The 26,206-nt window shown below is 43.4% G+C and overlaps 2 protein-coding genes across 4 annotated transcripts in view; one reads left to right on the top strand and one right to left on the bottom strand.

The window, feature by feature from the left end:
• STK32A (serine/threonine kinase 32A) overlaps window positions 1-17,118 on the top strand; it is a 127,985-nt gene extending 110,867 nt beyond the window's left edge. For 2 of the 3 annotated variants that reach the window (XM_025447652.3, XM_035713554.2), the window contains exons 10-13: window positions 1,809-1,934; window positions 4,100-4,228; window positions 16,342-16,406; window positions 16,822-17,118. In XM_025447652.3, the coding sequence (XP_025303437.3) occupies window positions 1,809-1,934; window positions 4,100-4,228; window positions 16,342-16,406; window positions 16,822-16,912 (411 nt within the window). In that variant the 3' untranslated portion in view covers window positions 16,913-17,118. Of the gene's footprint in view, window positions 1-1,808; window positions 1,935-4,099; window positions 4,229-4,699; window positions 11,820-16,341; window positions 16,407-16,821 lie in introns of those variants that run through there. The other variant, XM_035713556.2, reaches the window with a different exon arrangement.
• Window positions 17,119-22,155: 5,037 nt separating this feature from the next.
• Window positions 22,156-26,206, bottom strand: part of DPYSL3 (dihydropyrimidinase like 3) — a 119,607-nt gene continuing 115,556 nt past the window's right edge. The window contains 1 exon segment of the mRNA XM_025446838.3: window positions 22,156-25,431. Within this exon segment, the coding sequence (XP_025302623.1) occupies window positions 25,343-25,431 (89 nt within the window). The 3' untranslated portion in view covers window positions 22,156-25,342.

The following is a 26,206-nucleotide window of genomic DNA, read 5'->3' on the forward strand; positions in this document are numbered from 1 at the left end:
ACTCAGTGGGATTCACTGACTGTTCAAGTCCATGAACTGTTTCCTTCAGGCCCATGAGAAGTATAGAAATTGAGAGAAGCATTTAGAAACTGTTACTGCAATTTGATTCTGCTGATGCCTCTAAATACATGGTCAGTGGACTCATGTCACTGAACAGGGTGTTAACTCAAATCACAAGCTACACATGGTGTGGCACTGCATATAAGCCGTGCACAATAAGATCACATATTGATCTAACTGGGTAGGAAATTAAAACAAGCAGAAAAAAATGACCCTTCTACATAGATAGAGAAGCACAGCTTTAGATCTCAGCTTAAATGTCACTTCCTCAGAGAGCTTTCTTCTGCCGTAAGGTCACATAGCACTATCTTTCCTTCATACCATTTTTTATTTGAAATTATGCATTATATGTGTACGATTCTTGGGTCACTGAATATTGTATTCTAAGCCCTGTGAGGACAGACCGTGGCAGGCTTCTTCGCCGTGCCACCTCGGCATCCAGCACAGAGCCTGACAGGTAGTAAGGTCTGGTGTTTGAATAAATGAGGTCCATAGTGTCCGTCAGATTTTCAGGTGCCTTATTCATGAAAAGGATTACTAGCAATAGTAGTAACAGCTAAGTAGTATGCACTGAATAATTATACGGAGGAAAGAATGAGGAGCCCCAGAGGATGCACTTGGCTTTCTCCCAAGAGGGAAAATCACAAAGTTGTGGCCAGTTAAGGCCAAGGGCTTTGAGGGCCTGGGGTTCACACCTGTGCCTCCCGTCTTTGGGGTCAAGTTCCCTGATTTGGAATAGGGATATTGATCATGTCAAAGATGAAGAGAGGGGTCATTTTCCGTAAGCAAACTTTCCTCAGTTCCCAGACAGCCCTTCTCACCCCCAGAATTACACCCCCATAATCCATGACTATGGTCTCCAGGGGCGTTCTCAAGCAGAAGTGACATTTCCATTTGAGCCACAGGACTGATGTGATATTAGCTGTGGCACGGTTACAGGGGGAAAAAATCTTTTTTTTTTTTTTTTTTTTTTTTTAAATTTTTATTTATTTTATGATAGTCACAGAGAGAGAGAGAGAGAGGCAGAGACACAGGCAGAGGGAGAAGCAGGCTCCATGCACCGGGAGCCTGACGTGGGATTCGATCCCGGGTCTCCAGGATCGCGCCCTGGGCCAAAGGCAGGCGCTAAACCGCTGCGCCACCCAGGGATCCCACAGGGGGAAAAAATCTTTAATCACAGTTTGCAAAACCCAAACTGTAACAGTAAGCTTCGTTACATCTTATCTGTGTCACACCCAATATATTTTGATTAATTGTATGAACAGATAAAACTTCTAATAGGAAGTCAATTTCATTTGTGAAAACACATGAGCATTCACCACCTAAGAAGGGCTGACCTTGTCTTAGGTACTTTATATACTTGACCTCATTTATTCCTACCCATAACCATGCAAGTTAGGCTATTATCTCCTTTTTATAGATGGTAGACTAAGGTTTAGAGGACAAACTTGCCCATAGTTAATTAAGTAGTAAGAGTCAGGAATCAAAAGTATGTTTGACTCACTAGGACAATCTGTTTTCACTCACCACACTGCAAAAACCTGCTTACAGCTCATTCTATCCATGCATGATCACATTATTCATGTACCTATTATCTGTATTATTTGATAGGATTAGAGAAGGGGAACACTGCCTCGTTTCCTTCAGACCTACCCTTGAGAACTTTTACAGGGAATTTGTATAATTTTTTTTTTTTTTGCCCCACTTTGACCTTCATCATGATCTTGCTGTTTGTGTTCCATTGGCAGCTACTTGAGCCCAATCCAGACCAACGATTTTCTCACTTGTCTGATGTCCAGAACTTCCCATATATGAACGACATGAACTGGGATGCAGTTTTGCAGAAGAGGCTCATTCCGGGCTTTATTCCTAACGTGAGTCAATCCTAACTAACCCATAATCACTCTCATTCAGGTACACACATGGTCTCCCTAGGTAACCACACCGATGTTGTCAGACAGCCAAAATCCTGTCACACAGATTAGGAGAGGGAGGCCCGCACAGGGCACAGGGGCCACCAAGGGCCGTGGGGCTAGCAAGTGGCCAGGTGGCCTTCTCATCCAGGGCTGTCTGCATCTGGGGTGCTAGCTCCTAATCCTGTTTTGCGGTATGCTTCTACTGGAAGGAAGCCCTAGCCTTCCAGAGTCATCCCCAGGAATCTGCTCATTGAGGAAACAGTATTTTCTCTGACTTCAAAGACACAGAAATTGGTATCCATGGAGTTCTGTGAGTCACCGCGTTGAAAACGTTGGGGTTTTTACCATTCACCCCTCTTCCTTTGAGGGTTGCTGCCACGGAGCTCTCTTCGTGAGGACAAGCAGCCAAAGGGAAATGATTCCCACCTGGTGAGTGCCTGGCTGAGGGACGTCTGTGGCCTCCTGGTGAAAGCCGGAGCCCAGAAGCTTCGGCCAAGGGGAGCCAGCGAGGACTCTAGCCCGCGTTCAGCGTCAGCAGGACTGGCAGAGTAATGTAGGCCTCAGGGGTCGGCGGCGCAGGCCTGCTGGGGCGTGCGGGTGTGATCCTGCCCGTGCAAACGGAGGGAGACGCCTGGCGGACGTGGGCTCTAGGGCCCCTCCGGATGCTCCGGGAGCCTGTGGCAGACACAGGTTCCTCAGAGGTGGGCCGGGGGTGCGGGGCTGGGGGATTCCCTCTACCTGTCCGCCAGACGCACCTGAGAACTACCTGGGAAACCGAGCGCCAGTTCCCACCTTAGGAGAGTAACTAGAACGCGATTTCCTTTCCCTCAGAGGGCTCACGGGGCCTTTAGGAAGGAAACGACATTTAAAATCGAGGAGCCAACTCTTTGTGTCTTCCCCAATTTCTTTCAGAAGTGTCCTGTAGTTTTTAGGGTATAGAACGTTTACCTCTTTGGTTAGGTGTATTCCTAGATCTCTTATGCTTTTGGGTGCAATTGTAAATGGGATTGACTCCTTAATTTCTCTTTCTTCAGTGTCATTGTTAGTGTAGAGAAATGCCACTGACTTCTGGGCATTGATTTTGTATCCTGCCACGCTACCAAATTGCTGTATGAGTTCTAGCAATCGTGGGGTGGAGGCTTTTGGGTTGTCTATGTAGAGTATCATGTCATCGGCGAAGAGGGAGAGTTTGACTTCTTCTTTGCCAATTTGAATGCCTTTTATTTCTTTTTGCTGCCCGATTGCTGCGGCTAGGACTTCCAGTACTATGTTGAACAGCAGTGGTGAGAGTGGACATCCCTGTCTTGTTCCTGATCTTAGGGGAAAGGCTCCCAGTGCTTCCCCATTGAGAATTATATTTGCTGTGGGCTTTTCATAGATGGCTTTTAAGATGTCGAGGAATGTTCCCTCTATCCCTACACTCTGAAGAGTTTTGATCAGGAATGGATGCTGTGTTTTGTCAAATGCTTTCTCTGCATCTATTGAGAGGATCATATGGTTCTTGTTTTTTCTCTTGTTGATGTGATCTATCACACTGATGGCTTTACTCAGACATTAGATATGACAAATACCCACCATCTGCTTTGACGTGGATGGAACTGGAGGGTATGATGCTGAGTGAAGTAAGTCAATAGGAGAAGGACAAACATTATATGGTCTCATTCATTTGGGGAATATAAAAAATAGTGAAGGGGAATAAAGGGGAAAGGAGAAAAAACGAGTGGGAAATATCAGAGACGGAGACAGAACATGAGAGACTCCTAACTCTGGGAAATGCACAAGGGGTAGTGGAAAGGGGGGTGGGTGGGGGGACAGGGTGACTGGGTGACGGGCCCTGAGGGGGGCACTTGACAGGATGAGCACTGGGTGATATGCTATATGTTGGTAAGTTGAATACCAACTTTAAAAAAGTAAAAAATAATAAAATAAAATAAAATAAAATAAAATAAAATAAAATAAAATAAAATAAAATAAAGGAGCCTGAAAGCCAGCACGGCCGCCAGTCCTCTCAGGGGAGGAAGCGCAGCCCCTGTGCAGGCCGCTCTGTCCAAATAGGTGGGATTCCGGGGCATTTGTAGAGTGACCCCACATGCGAGGACTGAGCCAACCGGTCTTTCTTGCAGAAAGGCAGGCTGAATTGCGACCCCACCTTTGAACTCGAAGAAATGATTCTGGAGTCCAAGCCTCTTCACAAGAAAAAGAAGCGTCTGGCGAAGAAGGAGAAGGAGATGAGGAAATGTGATTCCTCTCAGGTGAGCGGGCGTGGGCCTCCTCCTGATGACAGGCCCAGGCCCAGGCCCAGGCCTGGGAGCTTCTGGGGGGAGGACCCCTCAGCACCCCACACCCTTCTGTGTGTGCACAGTCGCTGAGCACCCAGGCAGCTCTGGGTCACAGCAGAGCCGTGACCCTTCACTGCGGACCCCTCGCTCTGCCGCCAACTCCATGCAGCTAGTGCCCCCCTCCAGCTCTCACTTCAAATTGTACAATTTCCCGGAAGACACACCAACTGGTAGTTCTGCAAACAAACAAACATGCTCGATATCCCTCATTTCTCTAGTCCTCCAGGAACACTGTACTTTCACAGTTTCCCCACGTTGGTCATAGAAGGGGCCCCTTGCCAGAGGCCCGCCCTCGAGTACTTTCTACCACCTTCCAAGGGGTGCTGCGCTGTGGCACAGACACCCCTCCCCGCCCCTCACCGCGCCTGTGGCTTCTCCCTTCAGCCTCCTCACGGTCAGTTCTGCGCGTCGGAACCCACTGGCTCCTCCAGACTTGCTCTTGCTTTGCACCTGTAGCGCTTGCCCGCACGGGCTCCTCGGCGAACAGGCCCCAGAACGTAGCCAAGACCAAGAGCTCATCTTTATTATAAATGTTCTAAAGTTTCGGTGATGACGGTGATTTGTGAATGACTTCCTACCGGGCCCACCACCCTCTACCTGGTCCGTGTCCTCTCCCCAGCCATCCTCGTGCTGGATCATCCTTGCCCTCACTCAAAATCCTCTAACCACCTGACCCTCAAGGCCTATAGGTTTCACTTTTCTTTAGGACCCTGGCTCTTCCCTTTTTCTTCTATGTTCCACTCTCAGGTCTTCACACAGGGGCTTTCCTGTCATCCTTTACACCTTAAATGCCATTTGCTGAAGAGAAGGTCCCTTCGCTCCTGCACACTTTCTCAGCCTCAATTTTTAATGCCTTCATGATATTAACATAATTTACACATATTTATGTGTTTGCACTTCTTTTCCTATCCCACTAAAACGAAGGCTCCTTGTGGGGGAAGACCAGGTCTTACCCACCAGTATCTTCATGGAACCCCAACAAGTGCCTGAATACAGTAGAGGCTCATAAACAAGAGGTTCAGCATATTGGAAGGAAAGGAAATCTTGTAACCAGACAGGGAAAATTAGGCATCGCTCTGCCGAGAGTTACAAAGTCATGTTGCCCCACCAGCATCTTCCTGGGGTCCACTCCTGCCCTACTTCTTTCCCAACACCGGGCCCCAGGAAGCTTCCCTCCTGATGTGAAAGGCCACGAACCACTTACCAGCAGTACAGACTCTAGCATTTTCTACCATCACCCACTGCTTCCCCCTTTCTTCCAGGCCTCCTATCAACCTCAGGATCATTTACCAGGAAGTGGCTTTGCCAATGATAAAAACAGGCCCTTCCATCTCTAATCAGGAAAGTGTACATTGCTTGACCTTTTTGTTTTGTTTTTAAAATTTTATTGAGGTAAAAAAAATTTTATTTAGGTACAGTATATAGAACACAAAATTTCCCACTTTAACCATTTTTAAGCGTACAATTCAGTGGCATGAAGTATATTCACGATGTTATACAGCCACCACCGCTATTCAATTCCAAAATTATTTGTTACCCCAAACCCCATTTATCTTTAATTTCTCTCAGCAATGTTCTGTTCTTTTGAGAGTACAGATTTTTCACCTCCTTGGTTTAACTTATTCTTACGTATTTTATTCTTTCAGAAACTATGGAAATGGAATTATTATTTTTCTTTTTAGTGGATTGTTAAGACCTAGTGTGTAGAAACAGAACCAATTTTTCTCTGCTGATTCTGTATGCTGCAACTTTGCTGAGCTCATCTATTAGCTCTATTAGCTCTACAGCTTCCTTGTGGATTCTCTGGGATTTTTCTATATATAAGACCATGTCATCTGCATATAAGTATAATTTTACTCCTATCTTTACATTGTAGATGCCTTTAATTTGTTTCTTTCCGTGACTGCTCTGGCTAGAAATTCCAGTGCACTGTTGATAACAATAGTAAAAGCAAACGTCTTTGCCTTTTTTCCGATCTTAGGGGAAATACCTTTTCCCATTAAGTATTGTGTTAGCTGTGAGTTTTTTTAACTGTGAGTTTTTTTATAAAGGCCTTTTATCTTATTGAAGAAGTACCATTTATATTTCTCGGCTTTTTAGTGTTTTCATCATGAAGGGTTTTGAATTTTGCCAAATGCCTTTTCTGAGTCAAATGAGATAATCTTGCACATTTTCCTTTTCTTAGTTCTATTAATGTGATGTGTGATGTTGGCTGGTTTTCTTATGTTGAATCATTCTCACACTCCTGGGATAAATCCCACTTTTTCATTGTGCATAATCTTTTAATATGCTGTTGGACTTGGTTTGCTAGGATGTTGTCGAAGATTCTTCTACATTCATAATGAGCATTGTCCTGTAATTTTCTTCTCTTTTGATGTCTTTAGGTGTTTTGGTATTGGGGTGAAGCTGGGCCATAGAATGAGTTAGAAAGTGTTCCCTCCTCTTCTGTTTTTTTTTCCCCCCGAATGATTTTGAGAAAGATTGGTGTTATCTCTTTTTTAAACGTTTGGTAGAATTTACTGCTGAAGTCATCTGGTCCTGGACTTTCCTTTGTTGGAATGTTTCTTCTTACAGATTTTTACTTGTAGATTACTCTTTACTTGTTACAAGTCTGTTGAGATTTTATATTTCTTCTGAAGTCAGCATAATCATTTCTTTTTCTAGAAAGTTGTTCATTGCATCTAGATCTTATTGTTGATATACAGTTGTTCACCCTGTTTTTCTATTTCTATAAGGTAAGGTTGAAAGTCATGTCTCCACTTTGATTTATGATTTTAGTTATTTGCATCTTTTCTTTTTTTTCCTTACATATGGCTAAACATTTGTCAGTCTTGTTCATCTTTTCAAAGAACCAGCTTTTGGTGCGATTATGTCTGTTGTTTTTCTCTTCTCTATTTCATTTGTCTCTGCTCTCATCTTTATTATTCTCTTCCTTCTGCTAGCTTTGGGTTTAGTCTGCTTTTCTTTTTCTAAGTCTTCAAGGTATGAAGTTAGGTTATTGATTTGGGATATTCCTTTCTAAGGTAGACGTTTACAGCTAAAATTCTCTCTGATTACTGCCTTCCCTGCATCCCCTAAGTTTTAGTAGGTTGGGTTTTTTTGTTTATTTATCTTGAAGTTCTGGTGATAGTTTTGACACAATGGTGAAGAGTTTGTTATTTAATTTTCACATATTTGTGAATTTTCCAATTTTCCTTCTGTTGTTGATTTCTAGCTTCATTCTGTTGTGGTCAGAGAAGATAATTTGCATGGTTTTAATCTTTCAAAATGTATTGAGACTGTTTTATACCCTAACATATGGTTTCCTTCCACGGTTTCTTTTACATTTTTTAGCATATTTAGGATAGTTATTTTAACGTCTCTGTTTCAGGGTACCCGGGTGGCTCAATCAGTTAAGTGTCCAACTCTTGGTTTCCGCTCAGGTCGTGATCTCAGGGTTGTGAGATTGAGCTCTGCATTGGGGTCTGCTGGAGATTCTCCCTCTCCCTCTGCCCCTCCTGCTCAGCTCTCTCACTCTAAGGTAAATAAATAAATCTTTAAAAAAAATAGGGGATCCCTGGGTGGCTCGGTGGTTTGGCCCCTGCCTTTGGCCAAGGGAGCGATCCTGGAGTCCTGGGATCGAGTCCCATGTCGGGCTCCCGGCATGGAGCCTGCTTCTCCCTCTGCCTGTGTCTCTGCCTCCCTCTCTCTCTCTCTATTGTGAACAAATAAATAGAATCTTTAAAATTAATAATAATAATAGAGTCTCTGTTTAGTAAATCCAACGTTTGGGCATCCTTAGGGGTAATTCCTTTGAATGGGCCTTGTGATTTTGTTGTTGAAAACTTGACATTTGAATATTATAATGCAGTAAATCTAGAAATCAGATTCTCTCCTTTTGTAGGGTTTGCTCTTTTTTAATTGTTGAAGGCAGTACTTGTCTTTTTTAAAGTAACTTTGACAAACTACTTTTGCAAACACTGTATTCCTTGTCATGTGTCATCCCTGCAGTTCCTGTTATGTTAGCTTGTGTTTAGCTAATATTTTGACAGAGATTTCCTTGAACCCCAGGAGCATTTTTTAAGTTGCTTTTTTTCTTGATTTAGTGTTTCCTTGGTTGTTAAAAAACCTTTGACTGCTTTCCAGCATTCTGACAAAGTTAGCTCCGACAGTTTCTGCTTGTTTTTTGTTTCTGTTGATGAGAGCCTGGAACTGCCTGCTCTAATAATTCTGTTCTAGTTCCTCTAAATCTGGTACCCTAGGTTTAAAAATAAAAATTATTTTGCTTCAAAATAAAGGTTAGTATTCCCCCAAAGAAGAATTAGGAAGCTCGTGAACCTCAAAACGGTACTCTTATCTACTCTTTGACATCAAGGTTTTTAAAATGTGAGGATCAATCTTGGCAACTCATTATGGTATTACCATGTTCATTCATTTATTGTTCATTTATTCAATACACGATTATAAAGTGGTGGCTATGTCAGGAAATGTCTCCAACTTGCTAGTCATTGCTGCCCTTAGAGTACAAAGTGCTCTGGGAATTATTCGTTGGTCCTGAGAGAGGGTCCAGGACAGGATTTCCAGAAGAGGAAACATTTGATCTGGTTCCTCTAGATTGAATAGAGGTGGCCATGCAGAAAACAAAGGATAAGGCCATTTCAGGAGTGGTATATCCGGAGAGTATAGAAATGCCTTCATTATTTCAAAAGAAATTAAATGGCAGATGGTTGCCAATAGTAGGAAATACCCACCCATGCTGTGTTCAAGAGGCCTGTTCCACTGCCCATCCTCTGCCCCTTCATCCAGAGACACACCCCAAGGCATCCTATTCTTCTAGCCAACTCTAACAAGAGTATCAATAATAGCCACTATTATTGATGCTAGTTGTATCTTAGTTACAACTAAGATATGTTGTTAGTTGTATCTTAGCCTCCAGTTCTGTCCCACTGTAGCTAAGAGTCACCATGCTGCTCTGGGATCTGATTCATCACTGCTTAGGCACCATATTAGAAAAGATGCAAGTATTGACAAGAAAATTCTAATCGAGCCACAAACCTGGAAAAGATATCAATAATCCAAGTGTGATCATTTTAGTGATAATGCAGAGTCTCCTACAACTCCTTCAATCTTTAAACCCTGTTTCCAGCTTGGAAAAAAATTTGCACAAATTTTTTTGTGCAAGATAAACCCATTGGCTTATCTTCTCCTTCTCCACATTTCATCTCCTTTCTTATTTTGCATTTCATTAAAATGGCAGTTTTCAATATAATTTTTTAGCCCAATTAATTGTATTAATAGAGCCATCATTTTCATTTAAAGATGTACTTTAAATATCCTACAAACCTACTTACCTGTGTTTTATCTGGTCAGTTTGTTTTGGTTAAATTGTTTTAAGAGGGGTGTCTGGAGGTTCAGTCAATTAAGCATTCAACTCTTGATTTCAGCTCAGGTCATGATCTCAGGGTTGAGAGATCAAGCCCCACATCAGGCTCCACTCTGGATGTGAAGTCTGCTTTAGATTCTCTCTTTCCTTCTCCCTCTGCCCCACCCACTCCTCACTTACTCTCTTAAAAAATTGTTTTAAGAGATACTAGGGCAAGAAAGATAATTTACAAAATATATTTATTCTGTGGGCATATAAGTATATACTAAAAAGCTTTATTAATGGGGAAAGCCCTACAGTGCCAATTTTGTGTATGGAAAAATAAAACCTCTTATAATATTTTTCATATATCTTATTTTATATATTTGATATTTATAGAATATATATTTGGCACATACACATATATTTCTGCATATACTTACATAAATATGTGTAGCTCTAGTAGAGATGCTTTGTTTTTGTTTTTTAACTTTTTCGTGCAGGAAAAGAGGTGAGGGGAGTCATGCCTTAGGTGACTTCTCAACTTGTAAAGGTAATCTATGTAGATATTTACATCTTAAGGGGAAGGGATATAAATGTGGGCCTATCACCAGGCCCATAGCTTATTAAGGAAGAGATCCACTTGATATCATAGACACACTAGAGGACAGAATTTATTTTCACAGGGCTTATTAACAACCTCTGAAGTCCAAAAGTCCTCCAAGAGACTTTCTTAGGAATATCTGCCAGAATCAGTTTTTTATGTTGTTTTTGTTTTGTCTTAATGATGAAGATTTCTTATCTGTAGCTGTAAGAGAGAGGGAACATTCTCTTCTTTTCATCTGGTAATCATGTAGACTTTTTTAACCCACCGTTAAGAAGGTCTGTGTGTTTCTAGACTAAGAAACGAATTGCATTAGTGAGTACTGAGCAGAAAGGGGCATGCTTGAAATGCTCTAAACTTATAATAAACATAAGAAAGAGGTAGAATGATCTTGTTAAGAAGATGGAATGTGGGGTGTGTAACTATCTGCATGATGGTTTCTACATGTTGAACAGTCAACGCTAATACAACTAGCATACTGGTAAGTTGATCTTTGATAGAGTATTTAAAATCTGTTAGAGAGGGGCACCGGGGTAGCTTAGTGATTGAGCGTCTGCCCTTGGTTCAGGGCGTGATCCCGGAGTCCTGGGATCGAGTGCCCTATCGGGCTCCCTGAAGGGAGCCTGCTTCTCCCTCTGCCTGTGTCGCTGCCTCTCTGTGTCTCCCATGAATAAATAAGTAAAATCTTTAAGAAAACAATCTATTAGAGAGTACATGTCCTCTCCCTCCAGTGAGAGCTATCATCTCTTGTGAATACTTCCTGTCATGACCAAATGAGGCAGTGTGTGTTCTGGTTACTTACCAAATACCTATATGATTCTTTTAAATGTAATGATTTTTTTAAAGATTTTATTTATTTATTTATTCATGAGAGACACACAGAGAGAGAGGCAGAGGGAGAAGTAGGCTCCCTGCAGGAAGCCCTATGAGAGACTCCATCCCGGCACCCCAGGATCACACGCTGGGCCAAAGGCAGACGGTCAACCGCGGAGCCACCCAGGCGCCATAAACGTAATGATTTAAACATTAACTCATGTATCCTTTGTAAGCATTTATTCCCTTATATATAAAAAAAATAGGAATAGCAATAGCTGTTTGCTCTGCTCATCCCTGAGAATTAGGTTCAAAGAGTTCTAACCAATCCTTTCCTTCTCAGTCAGATAAGACCCATTCATCCCTCCATACTCCTTGCCTCCTGCTCCTTTCCTTCATCTTTTCTTTTTGGCTACTGTTGTTGACTTATCCATGTCACTAAACTTCTTAAAACTTTTTCATCTAAAGTAAAGGAAAGAAAACATGTTGAATGTGAACACTTCAAGGACCAGGGGTGGAACTCATGGGGTTGACAGTGCCATATCACAAACTCCTCCCTGAGTATCTATTTGATATCTTTAGGTAACACAGGATTAGGTGATAGAGAAACAAATTCACATGCATTTCTGTATTTTAGTTTATTATAATCTTGATTTTTAATGTTAAACATATTTTAAGTGTTAATATTTTAAATATTTCTCATGTTATATTTTAAGTAACATTTCAAATGTCCATATATGTATCTATAGCTTTATATGTGTTTATGTGTGTTTATATATATTTTATATAAACATATATGTTTATAGCATATATAAACATGTATATAAATATATTACACAGTATTTTTACATATATTTTATAATACAAAATTTTGTGTATGTTTATATGTTTTGTTAATATATGATATATAATACATAAACATATATACATATATAAACATAAAATATTATATATGTAAAAATATTGTATAATCTTTTATGTATATATATTTATATTTTATGTAATACATCAAATGTTAAAATAAAAACACCTTGTGAACTATACTAAAAAAAAGAAAAAAACCTTTAGTTCAATTAACCAAGGAAAAAAGAGAGAGGACCCAAATCAATAAAATATAAATGACAGAGGAGACATTACAGCTGATAGCACAGAAATGCTAAGGAACTTAAGAAACCACTGTGAACAACTATATACAAACAAACTGGACAACCTAGAAAAGATGGGGTGTTTTTTTACTAAGAAAAATTCTTAGTAACATACAACCTACCAATTCTGAATCAGGAAAAAATTAAAGATCTGAAAAGACCAATTACTAGTAAGGAATTTGATTCAGTAGTCAAAAATCTCCCAATGAAGAAAAGTCCACCAGTGAAACCATAGTGAGTTTTCCCATACATTTAGAGAAGAATAAACACTATTTCTTCTCAAACTCTTCCAAAACAATCAAAAAGGAGGGGACACCCCCAAACTCATTTTATGAGCTTAGCATTACCCTGATACCAATGCCAGAAAAAGACAGGAAAAGCAAAGGAAACTCCAGGTCAATATCCTGAGGAATACAGATGCAAAAACTCTCAATAAAATACTAGCAAACCAAATTCAGCAGTACGTTAAAAGGATCATTCACTATGGTCAAGTAGGATATATCCCTGGAATGTGTATGGAGATGGCTCAACATATGCAAATCAATGAACACGATAGATCACATTGACAGAAGTGAAAGAGAAAAATCATATCATCTCAAGAGACATAGAAAAAGCATTTGACAAAATTCAACATCCAGCATGAAAAGAAGTCATAAGAAATTAGATATAGAAGGAACATATCTCAACTTAATAAAGTCCATATATATCAAGCCCACAACTAATATCATACTGAGTGATGAAATACTGAAAGCTTTTCTTCTAAGATCAGGAACAAGTCATGGGTCCCCATTCTCATCACTTCTATTCAGCATAGCACTGAAGTCCTAGTCAGAGCAATCAAGCAACAAAAAAGATATAAAAGGCATCAAAATTGGAAAGGAAGAAGTAAAATTGCTTATTTGAAGATGACATGATTTTAAATATAGAAAATCCTAAAGACTTCGCTAAAAAACTGTTGGATCTAATCAATGAAGTCAGTAAAATTGCAGGATACAAAATTATCATATAGTAGCATTTCTATATTCTAACAATGAGTTATCTGAAAAAAATCCCACTTACAAAAGCATCAAAAAACAATAAAATACTTAGGAATGAATTTAACCAAGGAAGTAAAAGACATTTGTCCTGAAAAACAGGATGAAAGACAAAACAATGATGAAAGAAATGAAAGACAACATATATAAATGGAAATAAATCCTGTATTCATGGAATGGAAGAATTAATATTGCTAAAATGTCTGATTACTCAAAGCCATCTATCTATAGATTCAGTGCAATCCCTATCAAAATTCCAATGAGATTTTTACAGAAGAAGAACAAAAGAAATCATAATATCTATATGGCACCACCAAAGACCCCAAATAGGCAAAGCAATCTTGAGAAACAAGGACAAAGCAGGAAGCATCATATGTCCTTTTTTCAAGCTATACAGACACATAGATCAAGGGAATAGAATGAAGGGTCCAGAAATAAACCCATACAAGTACCATCAACCAATACTTGACAAGGAAGCCAAGAATATTCAATGGAGAAAAGACAGTCTCCTCAATAAATGGTGCTGGGAAAATTGGACATTCACATGTAAAAAAAAATGAAACTAGACCCCTATATCTTACAAAAATTAACTCCCTCTAATTAACTCAAAATGGATTAAAGACTTAAACGTAATGCTAGAAACCATAAAACTCCTAGAAGAAAAGGTAGGAACAAAGCTCCTTGACAATGTCCTTGGCAATGACTTTTTGGATATAACGCCTAAAACACTATGAACAAAATTTAAAAGAAAAAAAAAACAAGTAGGACTGCTTCAATAAAAAGACAACTTATAAAATGGAAAAAAATATTTGCAAATCATGTATCTGATAAGGTGTTGTTATCCAAAATGTATGAAACTCATACAACTCAAAAGCAAAACAAAACAAAAACAAAAACAAAAATCCAAACAGACCCCAAATAATCCAATCAATAAATGGGCAAAGGATCTGAATAGACATCTTCCCAAAGAAGATATATGAAGGCTAAAAAGTACACAAAAAGGTGCTCAACATTATTAAACATCAGAGAAATGCAAATCAAAACCACAATAAGATTATCACCACACACCTGAGAGAACAGCCATCATCAAAAAGACAAGAAATGCCAAATTTTGTCAAGGATGTGGAGAAAAATGAACCTTTATACACTATTGGTGGAAATGTAAATTGGTACAGCCACTATGGTAAGCATTATGGAGGTTCCTCCAAAAATTAAATCTAAAACTACCATATGATTCAGCAATTCCACTTCTGGGGATATATTGAAAAGAAATAAAATTACCGTGTTGACGGGATATCTGCCCTTCTATGTTCCCTGCAGCATTATTTACAATAGCCAAGGCATGGAAACATCGATGGATGGATGGATGAAGTTGTGGTTTGCTCACTTACACACACACACACACACACAGAGGAATAACTAATATTCCTTTAAAAAGAAGGAAATCTTGCCATTTGCAACAACATGGATGGACCGTGAGGGTGTCATGCTAAGTGAAATAAGTCCGACAGAATGACAAATACTGTGGGATCTCAATTATGTGTGGAATCAAACCAAGCAACAAACCCATAGAAAAAGAGATCACATTTGGGGTAACCAGAGGCGGGGGGTGGGGTTGGGTGGGGTTTGAGTAATTGGAGGCAGATGGTCAAAAGGTACAAACTTTCAGAGATAAATAAGTACCAGGGATGTAAAAGTCCAACATGATGGCTGTATGATCTACAGAAAGGTGTTGAGACAGTAAATCCTAGGAGTTCTCACCAAAAGGAAAAACCATTTTTTTCTTTTTTCTTTTTTAATCCATATGACAATAGGTGTTAACTGACCCTGTCATGGTAATTATTTCGCAATATATGAAAATCAAGTCATTATGCTGTACACCTTGAACTTATACAGGGCTGAATACCAATTATATCTCAGTAAAACTAGGGGGAAAACAACACTTCTGATAAAGATATTTCTAAGAACCCAGTGTATAAGCTATATATTTTATATATATTATATTTTTTATCTATATAAATACATAAATGTTTTAAATAAAAATCTTGGTAAAGCTGCTGTCAAGAAGCTCAATCGGATTATATTTATCCCATAGTTTCATGTCCCCCGTGACTGATACTAGAAATCCTGAGGGTTACAAATACCCCATTCTGAGAATAAGAGTAAGTGTAGCAGAGTCCTGTTTCTCTCTTTTGTTTTGCTCCCTCCCCGCTCCTCTGAAATGTCCTCTCCTTTTTATTTGCCTCTTGTATCACCTAAACATTCACTCAGGAAAGAAATCTCTTCAGTACTTGAAGACCTACTATTTCCCAATTCCTAGATTTTTTTTTTTTTTAACGAATGAATAAATATCTTTTCCTCGGGCCATACTTTTTCATCAGAAGTCATTTGGAAGTATTTACACAAGTCGCAGACTTGTAAAACATGACCTGGGTCTGACACTGGCCCAGGCCTGGTGATTATCACTGCTTTGAGGTTAAATTTTCCCATTATGATGGGGGAGTCAAGAGAGATGGTGAAAGCTGGACAGTAGAGTCAAAGCAGGGTCTGTGAGAAAGCCACAAATGCAGAAGATCCTGCTCACTGCGCCTGAGGTACAGTTAATCAACCCCATACAGTCATTGAGGGGAATGTTCCACCAGAGCTCAAGGCCCAAGGAGAGCCCCAAATTAGGACCAAGGAGAGGCCCCAATTAGGCCCAAGGAGAGCCCCCAAACCATTCACAGGAGGGCCAGGAGATGACTACCCAGTAGGTAACCAGCTCAATAAACCCTCACCCCCACACACCTTTAGGCCGTTGTTTCTTCATGGGCTGAGTGGCTGGAAGACATCATAACCCAAGCCTTCCTCATTGTGGGGAGCAGAGGTGACATATTTTATCCTCTTGTGGTTTCTTATTTGTTCCCCTCTTACTCTAATTGGGGCCTCCTGCCACACATTTCCAGTGTCCATTGTGAAGATCAACTGGTGCTTCTTAGATCTGAGCCCATCAGTGAACAGACAGTAGGTTGCTGAATGTCCGAGGGTCCCCACCGGTCTGCTAACCGCATCTCTCTCCCCCCCCCCACCCCCACCTGTTCCCCTGGAAGACGTGCCTTCTCCAAGAGCATCTGGAGTCTGTCCAGAAGGAGTTCATCATTTTCAACAGAGAAAAGTAAGTAAGCCCTGGTTCAACAGTAGCCCAGCAAACGATGGAATGTTTGAGCCAGACTTTACTGGCAGAGCCTTCAGAGATTAACATTTTTAAATTTTTTCTAATATCAAAAATGATATATACATATCCGTAATGGGGAAAATTGGAAAATTCAGCCCTTTTTTTTTTCTTTTTCTGTCTGAGATTTCAAAACCTGCAATACGTGAATTAGCTTAGCATCAAGTTTCCGTTTCAAGGAAGGGCAGAGGAAGGAGACTCAAACACTTAAAATCAGTGACACATTAAAGATGGTTTCCTGGACTCCCGCCCCTTTCTCAGTTGTTGGGCTTAATTCTATCACTTCAAAGCTTAAAATCATTTGTCTTTTTAACAATAAGCCCTGGTGTTGTTTTTTCTTTCCTTTTTTTCTTTTTAGAGTAAAAAGGGACTTTACTAAAAGACCAGCTAACCTAGCTCTGGAACAAACCAAAGACCCACAAGAAGAGAACGGCCAGAATAATGAGTGAAGTCCTCCCCCTCTTCTGCTTGGGACACTTCCTGCCACTTCAGCCAGGAATTGTTGACAGTAGTTCTCACCTCTCCACACCACACACACCTTAGAAAATGTGTATGAATGCCTTTGGGAGGAGGCAGCAGGATGGAGACAGAGTCCCAGGCACCTGGGACCTACTTTCACCACTAATTAACCACGTGGCCTCCAGCAAGTCCACTTCCCCACTGCTTAACTGCTTAACTGCTTCACAGTTTATTCATCTAAAATGAGAGGGTTATACTAGAGGAGCTCTGTGCTACCTTTTTCCTGCTACCATTCTGTTATTCGACACAGCCTTTATCTTGATTTTAAAAGGAATATTTAGATGCAGATTTCTTTTTCCACCCCTCCTAACTACACTGTGACACGTGGGCAAATGGACACTGGTAGGTGGGTGATTGAGTGAGGCTCTTCAGAGCCAGGGAAGTTCACAGAGAGGTCAGGATCCCCACATCTTATTGAAGAGAGAGAAGGAATTCAATCAGGGAGAAATGAACGGGAAATTAGGGGTGACACAGATTTATGAGGCCTTCCAGTGGTATTCTGGAGTCAGCACACGGTATCAGCGTGCGTCAGCTAGCAAGAGCCTTGGGAGCACATCTTTCCCATCACCCCAGACAGTGATGTGAAGCTGGGCAGCTGAGATTGGTGATGAGCAGTAAATATTGGCAATATTTACACCATGGTAATGGACAATTGCTTCAAATCAGGGTTCCCCCCCCCCCCCCGACAAGTCAGTTGTGAAGCAGTTATTAGCATACTGCTCACGTTCTTCTAGGAAGTATGTTCCTTGAGGCTAATTGTCCTCTTATCAGAGACCTGTGTCTGGAGAGGATCAGAAAATAATACGATCACGGTCACGTTGAGACCATGTCCACTTCGTAGCACAGTACTGCTACACCTTTTCTATGCAGAGGTTACAGTCTAAATAGAATGGGAGGTGAATTTGGAAGATAGTAAAATTTACACTTGGAAAATCCCTTAAATTACCCACACTGTGGTACGTATCTTCTCTTAGTGAAGCCCAGTGCAGTGAGCCACCTTTCAGGAATGAAACAGCTCACCATTTGGGGGTTTGTTTTGGTTTTGTCTTTTGTTTTTGGTCCCATTTTCAGCCAGTATCAGATGAACCAAAACGTGGAACCAATTATACATGCCTTTGTAGCCTGGAATAACATAACTGTGGGATGCTCCCACATTTGAGAAGTCTAAGGTCACGGAAATGAACTGAAGGCACCACTCAACTACAAGAATGGTGGGCAAAATTGCCTATTTACAATATTATTGATGTCTCAGTCTTTTGCTTCGTATATTTTTATTTATTTGCCTAACACAAAGTTAAATTCACCTAAGGGAGATACGCACATGACTTAGCTCCACTCTCCTGATACACAGAAGATCCTTGCAGAGGAATGAGCTCCGGCAACTCACAGATGCCACGGAGTAGAGTCAACAAGCGAACAGGCTGGGGGTCGGGGGCTGTTTTAACCTCTTGGCTCCTCAGATCATCTAAACCTTGTCCTTACTTATAGTGAGGGCCTTGCCAGGATGGCAGTAACCAGGCAACAGGGAAAACCAGACAGAGAAAAATGGGCAGAAGTAACAGATCCTGCATCTGCTGCACCAGACATCCAGGAGGGAAGCCACTCTCAGGCAATTACACGTGGGTAGGAAGCCAATGCTGGCTTTTAACTTGGAATTCAGGATTTCCTCCTCAGTGAGTTAGCAGGCCCAGAATTTCTGGCCAGAGCTGTGAACAGTGCCTCTCTACTTTAAGAGCAACCATATTTTTGTTAAGAATTAAAGCCAGCTCTTCCGTTCTGTTTGATTCTCTTTTTTCTACATTTCCCACATATTACTTGCCTGTGCTATTTTGCTTTTCTCCAGATGCTATAAACTACGCACTGGGCCTGACTCAATTTCTAATTATATATGAAAAGAGCAAGTGGAAGGTGACCAGGTTCTTTTCCAGTTGGTAATCGCAGAGTGTCAGGGGCCACTGGCATGTTTACCAACTTGCATTCCTTCATGTGTTTTGACTCAAGTCTTCTGTCCTGTGGACATAGTTCACCTGCTGAGATCAGATCATCAGTCGCCTGGTTCCTCCTCTTGCTGTGACCTTGTACGTATCATCCCGGAGGAAAGACTTTGGGAAACACTGCAGAGCAACAGGATCTAGGCTCTCCATTGGGAAGGGAGCCAACCATTGCACATCTGTACAATTTGTAACAGGATAGGAACCCAATACCAGCTCTGTAGTTTGAACCCCTAGTTCATATTTCCAGTGAGTTGCCGTTGTGCCTGAAGCACCTCTGTGGACATTCAGGAGCAGTGGACACACCGACTAGAGAGCACAGCCTCAGAGCAGTAAGATGGATTGTCAGTCCTAATCAGGTTACAGACCCACAATGTGTTTCCAGTTAGAAACGAAAAAGCATTGCATCTAGAGTATGGAACAACAGATTATAAGCATCTCCCACCGCCACACGTTTTAAACATTAGGACAGTTTTCCAAAAACCAGGACACCTAAATCTGTACCATGATTTCTAGATGTTGATATCAGAGTCTTTGGTTTTATTCCATAACTGGAATCAAATGTTACTAACATAACTGGGTCAAATGTTACTACCCTAACCAGCTGGACCATGTCTCATCTAGATTTGTGACAACCAAGGCTAAGAATTTAAGAAAACAAGCTGACTACTGCAGCCCTTTGTGTGGTATTCCCACCATCTTCTAACTGCTTCCTCCCTTACCTGGGGGCAGCATCTGAGAAATCGGAGCAGGTGTTGAAGACCAAAAGCCTCTGGTTATAACACTCTTACTCTGCAGCAGGGCCACCCACCCCCTTGCATTCAGTGACCTGTAGTGGTGGCGGTGGGCTGTGTGTGGGAGGAACCAAGCCCTGAAACCCTGCCCACAACCCAAACTCCACGGAAGTAAATACTCTGCTAATAGCTAACACATCTCGATGGCAGCACTGGTTTTGGCCGGAGGTCATTGCTAGGGCAGGGACGAATGTCAAGCAGCTCGAAGCACTGCTAAATTAATTTACGGTCATTAATTAGTAGTTCAGCTTCTTGTGATAGGCAAGTTTTAACCAGAAAGGACTAGACTTGAGCTCATCATAGCTTTTCTAGACTGGACAAACAGCTAGGGAGAAAAGGAATGCTAATATAGCTGGCAGGAGCCAGCGCTGCTGCTTTTGATGACGCAGCAACGCTAAGGCTTAAACTCACCGGCTGAACGAAAAGGCATGCAGAACACGGTGGTGGTGTCGGTAGCCAGTGGTGCCTGCGTTGTCTACACATCTTGTTTCCCACTGTCTGCCCATGATCGCTCTCTCTTCTAAGCTCAGCGTGTCTGACTGAGGTTAAACACTGATGTTCGAAATCCAAACTTCAGTCCTCTGTGCTGTTGCGCACAGGCAGCCCTTGGGTGGCAAACGCGTGCTTCTGTTGATGTAAATGTGCCTCGGTGTATTAAAATGTCTTCTGCAGACAGTGAGCCACTGATCCTCCTTTGTCTGCTGTGGGTGTAACTGTTTTTCCTAGAGGTTGGGTTGTGGGTGCCCAAAGTCACCTGTTCCTCTTTCCATTTCCCACTGTGGGGACCACCCTGGACCAGTGACAAGCTGGTATTACAGATGATGTTCTAGAACAGTGGAGTGCAGCACACTTTAAATGATCCACAAATACAAAAACTAGAAGCCTGACCCCTGTAGCACTCACACCTAATGGAGCACAGCCTAGAATTCCAGATTTTGCCCTTCACTCTGACCTTGTCCATGACAGCCCATGCACCTCTTTTCTTCAGCACTGTGACTTACTACCCTGCAGCATCTTCGTCCTGTCCCACTCCATACACCAGAACAGCAGGTGGATGTTTCAAACCTGGGACACGAGGGTCACAGGCAGCTCTGGATCCTTGTCGCTGGAAGCAGCTTCCTCTTAGGCCCACAGAAGCTTAGCAGCCAGTAGACCAGCTGGTTCCCCGGGCTTGTGAAATCCACAGGCTCTTGCAAATCATGCGGGCTCTCAAGCCCTGCATGCCGAGTGCCCTGTTTTGTTCTCTGTAGCCAACTGAGCACACGGTAAGACCTACAACTCCTGATTCCGAAGAGCGCCAGCCTTAAGTACATGACCTCATTTTTTTGTGGATTGCTTTGGCCCTTCCATCGCCCCCTTCCTGCTCGTAGGCTGGTGTCCCTTTTATGATGGCTTGATGGTAGCACAGCTGATTCCAGAAAGTTCTTTGATACCAGAGAGACCTTTTTATGCCTGTGCAGTACTCTCATCCCCCCACTGGTCAGATGTGACTCAGCCCCAAACAGCTCTAGCCCAGAGAGGTGTGAAAGTCACTATGTCTATTTCCCTAACATTTTTTTAAAGATCATTTATTTATTTATTCATGAGAGATAGAGACAGACAGACACAAGCAGAGGGAGAAGCAGCCTCCGTGGAGGGAGCCCGACATGGGACTCGATCCCAGGACCCCAGGATCACGCCCTGGGCTGAAGGCGGTGCTAAACCACTGAGTCACCCAGGGATCCCCTTCCCTAACATTTTTTAAAGATTTTATTTATTTATTCATGTGAGACATGCACAGAGAGAGAGAGAGAGAGGTGCACAGACACAGGCAGAGGGAGAAGCAGGCTCCATGCAGGGAGCCCAATGTGGGACTCGATCCCGGGTCTCCAGGATCACATCCTGGGCTGCAGGCGGCACCAAACCGCTAAGCCACCCAGGCTGCCCCTAACATTTTTAAAAAACTGTTTCATCTCTTCTAAATCCTGCAACATGAATTCAGTTGAGCCTAAGCTTTGCCCAGGCCCTTTAAACCCACTCTAATCCTAAGCAGTGCGCAGCTGCTGCCTTGGTCAGTGATGACAAAAAACAAACAAAAGAAAGAAACCCTTTCAGTATCTATACTGGACTCACCCAGACTCTACCTCAAACGGTGACATGTTTTACATGAGAGGATCCCCAGGAAAAACTTTGGTCATGCTAAGTTCCAATAATGATCATCTAACTCTATGGCCCAGACAAAAACTCCACCTCAACCAAGACGACAGAAATCCCCCAAATGTCGTCAGGAAACCTCTTGTTCTCATCATATCTGCCCCCCACATTAACCACGTCCATCTTATTGTGCAATTTTAATACCGCAGGTGAAATGGCACGCCGCGCACAGAAGAAGGCTAGTGACAACATCCGTAATTTCATAGTTATTTTAATAACCAGGTGTACATTAACAGTCACTTGATGAACTTTTCCTTAATCTCAGCTAAACTCAAAACACAGTTTTCTTCACGGTTCAAACCAAACAGCTCTTCACGTTCCAGAGCTGCCTCACAGCTACCACAGATCACAGGGAGATTTACGGTCTGTTCATATTCACCGGACACAGAACGGAACACCCACACACCGTTTTCCAAAGAGGGAACTTTTACAATGAATGCTGGCTGCCTGGGACAGCCCATGGGTATATATCTGGGACTCCAGCTGGATTTTTCCAGGCGGGGGAAGGCCTGGGAAGCTTGTGGCTAGAACCAAAGTCGGGGCTCATCCACCCTGTGGGGAAGGGCTTCTCAGGGTGAGTGCAAGTAAGGCCTTTGCAGCAGAGCATGACTCTCTGGGTGTAGGTGTGAAGAAAAAGGCCAAAGGGTGACCGGTCTCTGAAGAAACCCCATTTTTGGGAGGACTCCAACACTGCCGTTTTTAGAAAACATAGAAATAGGAGAAATACCTCTACGGGGTGAGGTTGGCTGGTCTAACAATTCCACGAATACCTTCTCAACTACCCAAGATTATGGCCCTCCCAGAGCGAACCCCAGTGGACTGCTATCTGGGTAAGGAATAATGAGAAGGTGGGGGACAGCTGGGGGACCCTCAGAGGAGGGCCAGGCCAAGAGATGAGAGGGCCAAAGAAAGCTTGGGCAGGAGATGAAGGTCCAGCATGCCCTCCCACACTTGGATGAGATGCCGTGAATCCGAGAGAGCTGTGGCTTGCATCATGATTCTCTTCCTAAACCCCGTGTGTAGGGAGGGCTCTTTGATGTGTGCCTTGTGGAACAGGACACATTCGAATATAAACTTTAACTCCAGTAACAAGGTACGAGAAACCAAAGTCAAGGAAAGAGAGGGATTTTTCTTGAAATTCTTAGGAATCTCTGTGCTTGGGAAATTACTTCTAGTCAGTGAAGAAAGGGCTTTCCCAAACCTTGTTGCACATCATGAGGGCGTTAGCGTGGAGAGCTTGTGTAGGCTATCCAGTTCGGGGGGAATGAACGCTGCGTTCAGCAGCCCCGGTGCAGTGCAGCTGACCAGCCTGGCCACGAAAGATTTATTGTCATGGCACAGAGAGGTCATGGAGGGAGGAGCTGGACTCTGGGTACCAGGAGCCCAGGGTCCACAAGAGGACGCACCCTCTAGTTGATTTCTTCCCTCCACCCGGTGGCTGTGGCTGGTACTGCAACACGCCCCGCAGAACAGCCCGGCCCGGAGGCCCGGAGGTATTTCGTGTACTTGCTTCGGGTCGGACAATCTCCCTCTGCCTGCAAACCCGTCATTCATTCTGAGTTCTGCGACAGGCCAGCAAATCTATGAGTCACAAATCAAGAGCTACGTGCTCCCCCACCTTAAGTTTCCTTTAAAATAAAGGCACCATGAACAAGCCTTAGAATAGCATGCTTCCCTATTATGAGGAGCAGCGATCATTCTCACGACCAGAACAGTGCTTAGCTGGCTGGGGGACATCCTCCTCGCTGGCTCTTTCCAAATCCCTTTTTAGCCACACTGTTCCCCTCTCTCTGGTCTTCAGCTAGAGAAGTGCCATCAGAGAAGCAGCTTCAACCTGAGCACCTGAAAGGTGTCCGAGGCCCGCTCTTTTTCTTTCAAGTCCCTAGTACGCAGGCTTAGGGGGTCCTGCCAGCTGCATCCCACAAGCACAGGTATCTGATCCCAGGGCGACTATGTTCTCTCTGCCCCCGGCCCCCCTAGCTCTACAGATCCTCATCTGGCTCACATTGAACTTTCAGAAGCGGCAGGATGGGGAGATGGACACTGAGCTCCACTTTGTTATGTGCCACACCCCACAAGGCTGCACGTCACTTCCACCACCCTGGGGGCTGCAGGAAGACACCAAAAGCTCCCCCAGAGGATGTGCTGAAGGAAGGGCAGACAGTTGAGGGCTGAAAAGCAGACCCATGGTCCCAGAATGTGCCCCCCGCCCCAGCCTCACAGACTGGCTTTCCCAAATCCTTGCTTGGCTCCCACCTCAACCGAGACCACCTGTTCACAGCGAAACTCCTAGAACACCTAAGCACATACATTTTCAAACCCCAAATCCTATCCAATCACAGATGTGCCTGGAACTCGAGATGGAAAGACTCGGCCACTCACCGCCAGCAAGAGCAGCCCTTCCTGGGGGTCCCCCTCGGCTTGTCCTAACTCAGGATGCCGGATGCACGCTGCTCTCCCGGGTGGGCAAGGCCCCGAGCACGTGAGGTGATGATCTCCAACACGCGTTTAGAGGAAGGCATGTGAGCGCGGCTGCCCCGCCCCGAGGGCCTGCGTGTGCTCCCAGCTGCTGCCTTTTAAAGAGCACCAGAGAGGCAGGCAGGACAGAGAGGGAGGAGGGTTTCCTCCTCTCTTCCTTCCCGGCCCAGGAAAGAGGAGAATTTGAAAGCAACACTGAGAAAGAGGCCCTACGAAACACTGGCATGATCGAGCAGGTGAAGGTGATGGTTTGGGTTTTGGTGTTTTAATAAAATGTTCAAAGGAATAAAATCTAGGAGGGGATGTGACAAAGTCTGGAACCTGAAGACTGCCTGCCTTCTCCGCAGACCCCTGGAGACCGTGAGGAAGGGGCGGCGGCCCCAAGTAGCCATCATCCATGGAAATAAACGTGCTTCAACACAACACACAAGCCCCCTTATGCTCACCCACCCGCCCGCCTCCCCGTACACACCCTACCCCAGCCCCTCGGAGCCTTCCGCCTTACTCTGGGCTCCCACCACCCCCTCACCACCAATACCCACGTCCCTTTTGTTGATTTTCCTGACATCCCAGCTTTGTCTGTCCCCTTGTCATAAAATGCAGCACTACACACGCGCTCAACACTATATAGCAGACGCTTTTACCTTAGTAGCCTGTCTGATTGCATGCATGGAAATGGGGGGAGGGGGTCAAACAAATCAAGGCTATGCATAAACAGAAAACAAAGCAATATTCGTAAAGCTAGGCAAGCGAGTGTAGCATTGGAGAAACATAAGGCTTGAGGCTTATTGATTCTTTAGATCGCAACTGTTTGGATTCGCTTTCCTTCTTAAATATTGGTGTACCATTTTGGCTTCAAGAAAATCTCTTCTTGCTTCCGCCCCTCTCTTTGGGGAGGGGTCGCTTAACTCAGGGACGTGATGTTAGAGCGGCCTCCAGGGGGTGCCACGATACGCTTGCTGGCCGAGCGGACCCCCTCATCCACTTGGGTGCCTACGGTTGGCAACACATCCCCAGGAAGGAAAAAAGGGAGAGGGGGGTGTGGAAAAGAGAGAAATTGGATTAGTTTTCAGAGTGTCAGACGGCAGGCACCCTCCTGGCCTCATCTCCCGAGAAATTTCCATTCCAGTCTATCAAACATTCTAGGTGTTTCATATCCATCCTCCCGAACGCCTATCTCCAGCAGAGAAAAAAAAAAAACACAAAAAAACAAGGACCACAGAAATGCAAACCTACAGTTACTTTTCCCCATCGTAAGACTACAGGCTACGGGGCAACTAGACAATTATTTTCTATGAATATTAGTTCTTAAAGCATCAACCAGGCTAGCCCAGCAGAGCATTTACTCAACAGCGGCTCCAACAGAGGTGCACAACACCACGCACAGCTCCCACGGCCGCCCGCAGAGAATCACCACCAATTCATCATGGGAGTCATCGCACCCCACCCCTCCAGGTGTGACCTCTAAGCAAATGGTCATCATTTAAGCCTGATCTTTGGGGCACCTGTGGCTCTGCCGGTTGAGCATCTGCCTTTGGCTGGGGTCTTGGGATCCAGCCCCGCACTGGGCTCCCTGCTCAGCGGGGCCCCTGCTTCTCCTTCTCCCTTTGCTTGTGCGCGCTCTCTCTCTCTCCTCTCTCTCTTTCTCAAATAAATAAAATCTTAAAGAAAAAAAAAACCAAAAACCTGATCTTTAACCTCTTCGAAACTTATCTTGCTTTCTCAACGGGATTCCTTTTTGAGTTGGCAAAGTTTCCTGCTGACCCCA

The sequence above is a fragment of the Canis lupus genome, chromosome 2 (genome assembly GCF_003254725.2).
Source record: "Canis lupus dingo isolate Sandy chromosome 2, ASM325472v2, whole genome shotgun sequence".
Taxonomy (NCBI): Eukaryota; Metazoa; Chordata; class Mammalia; order Carnivora; family Canidae; genus Canis; species Canis lupus.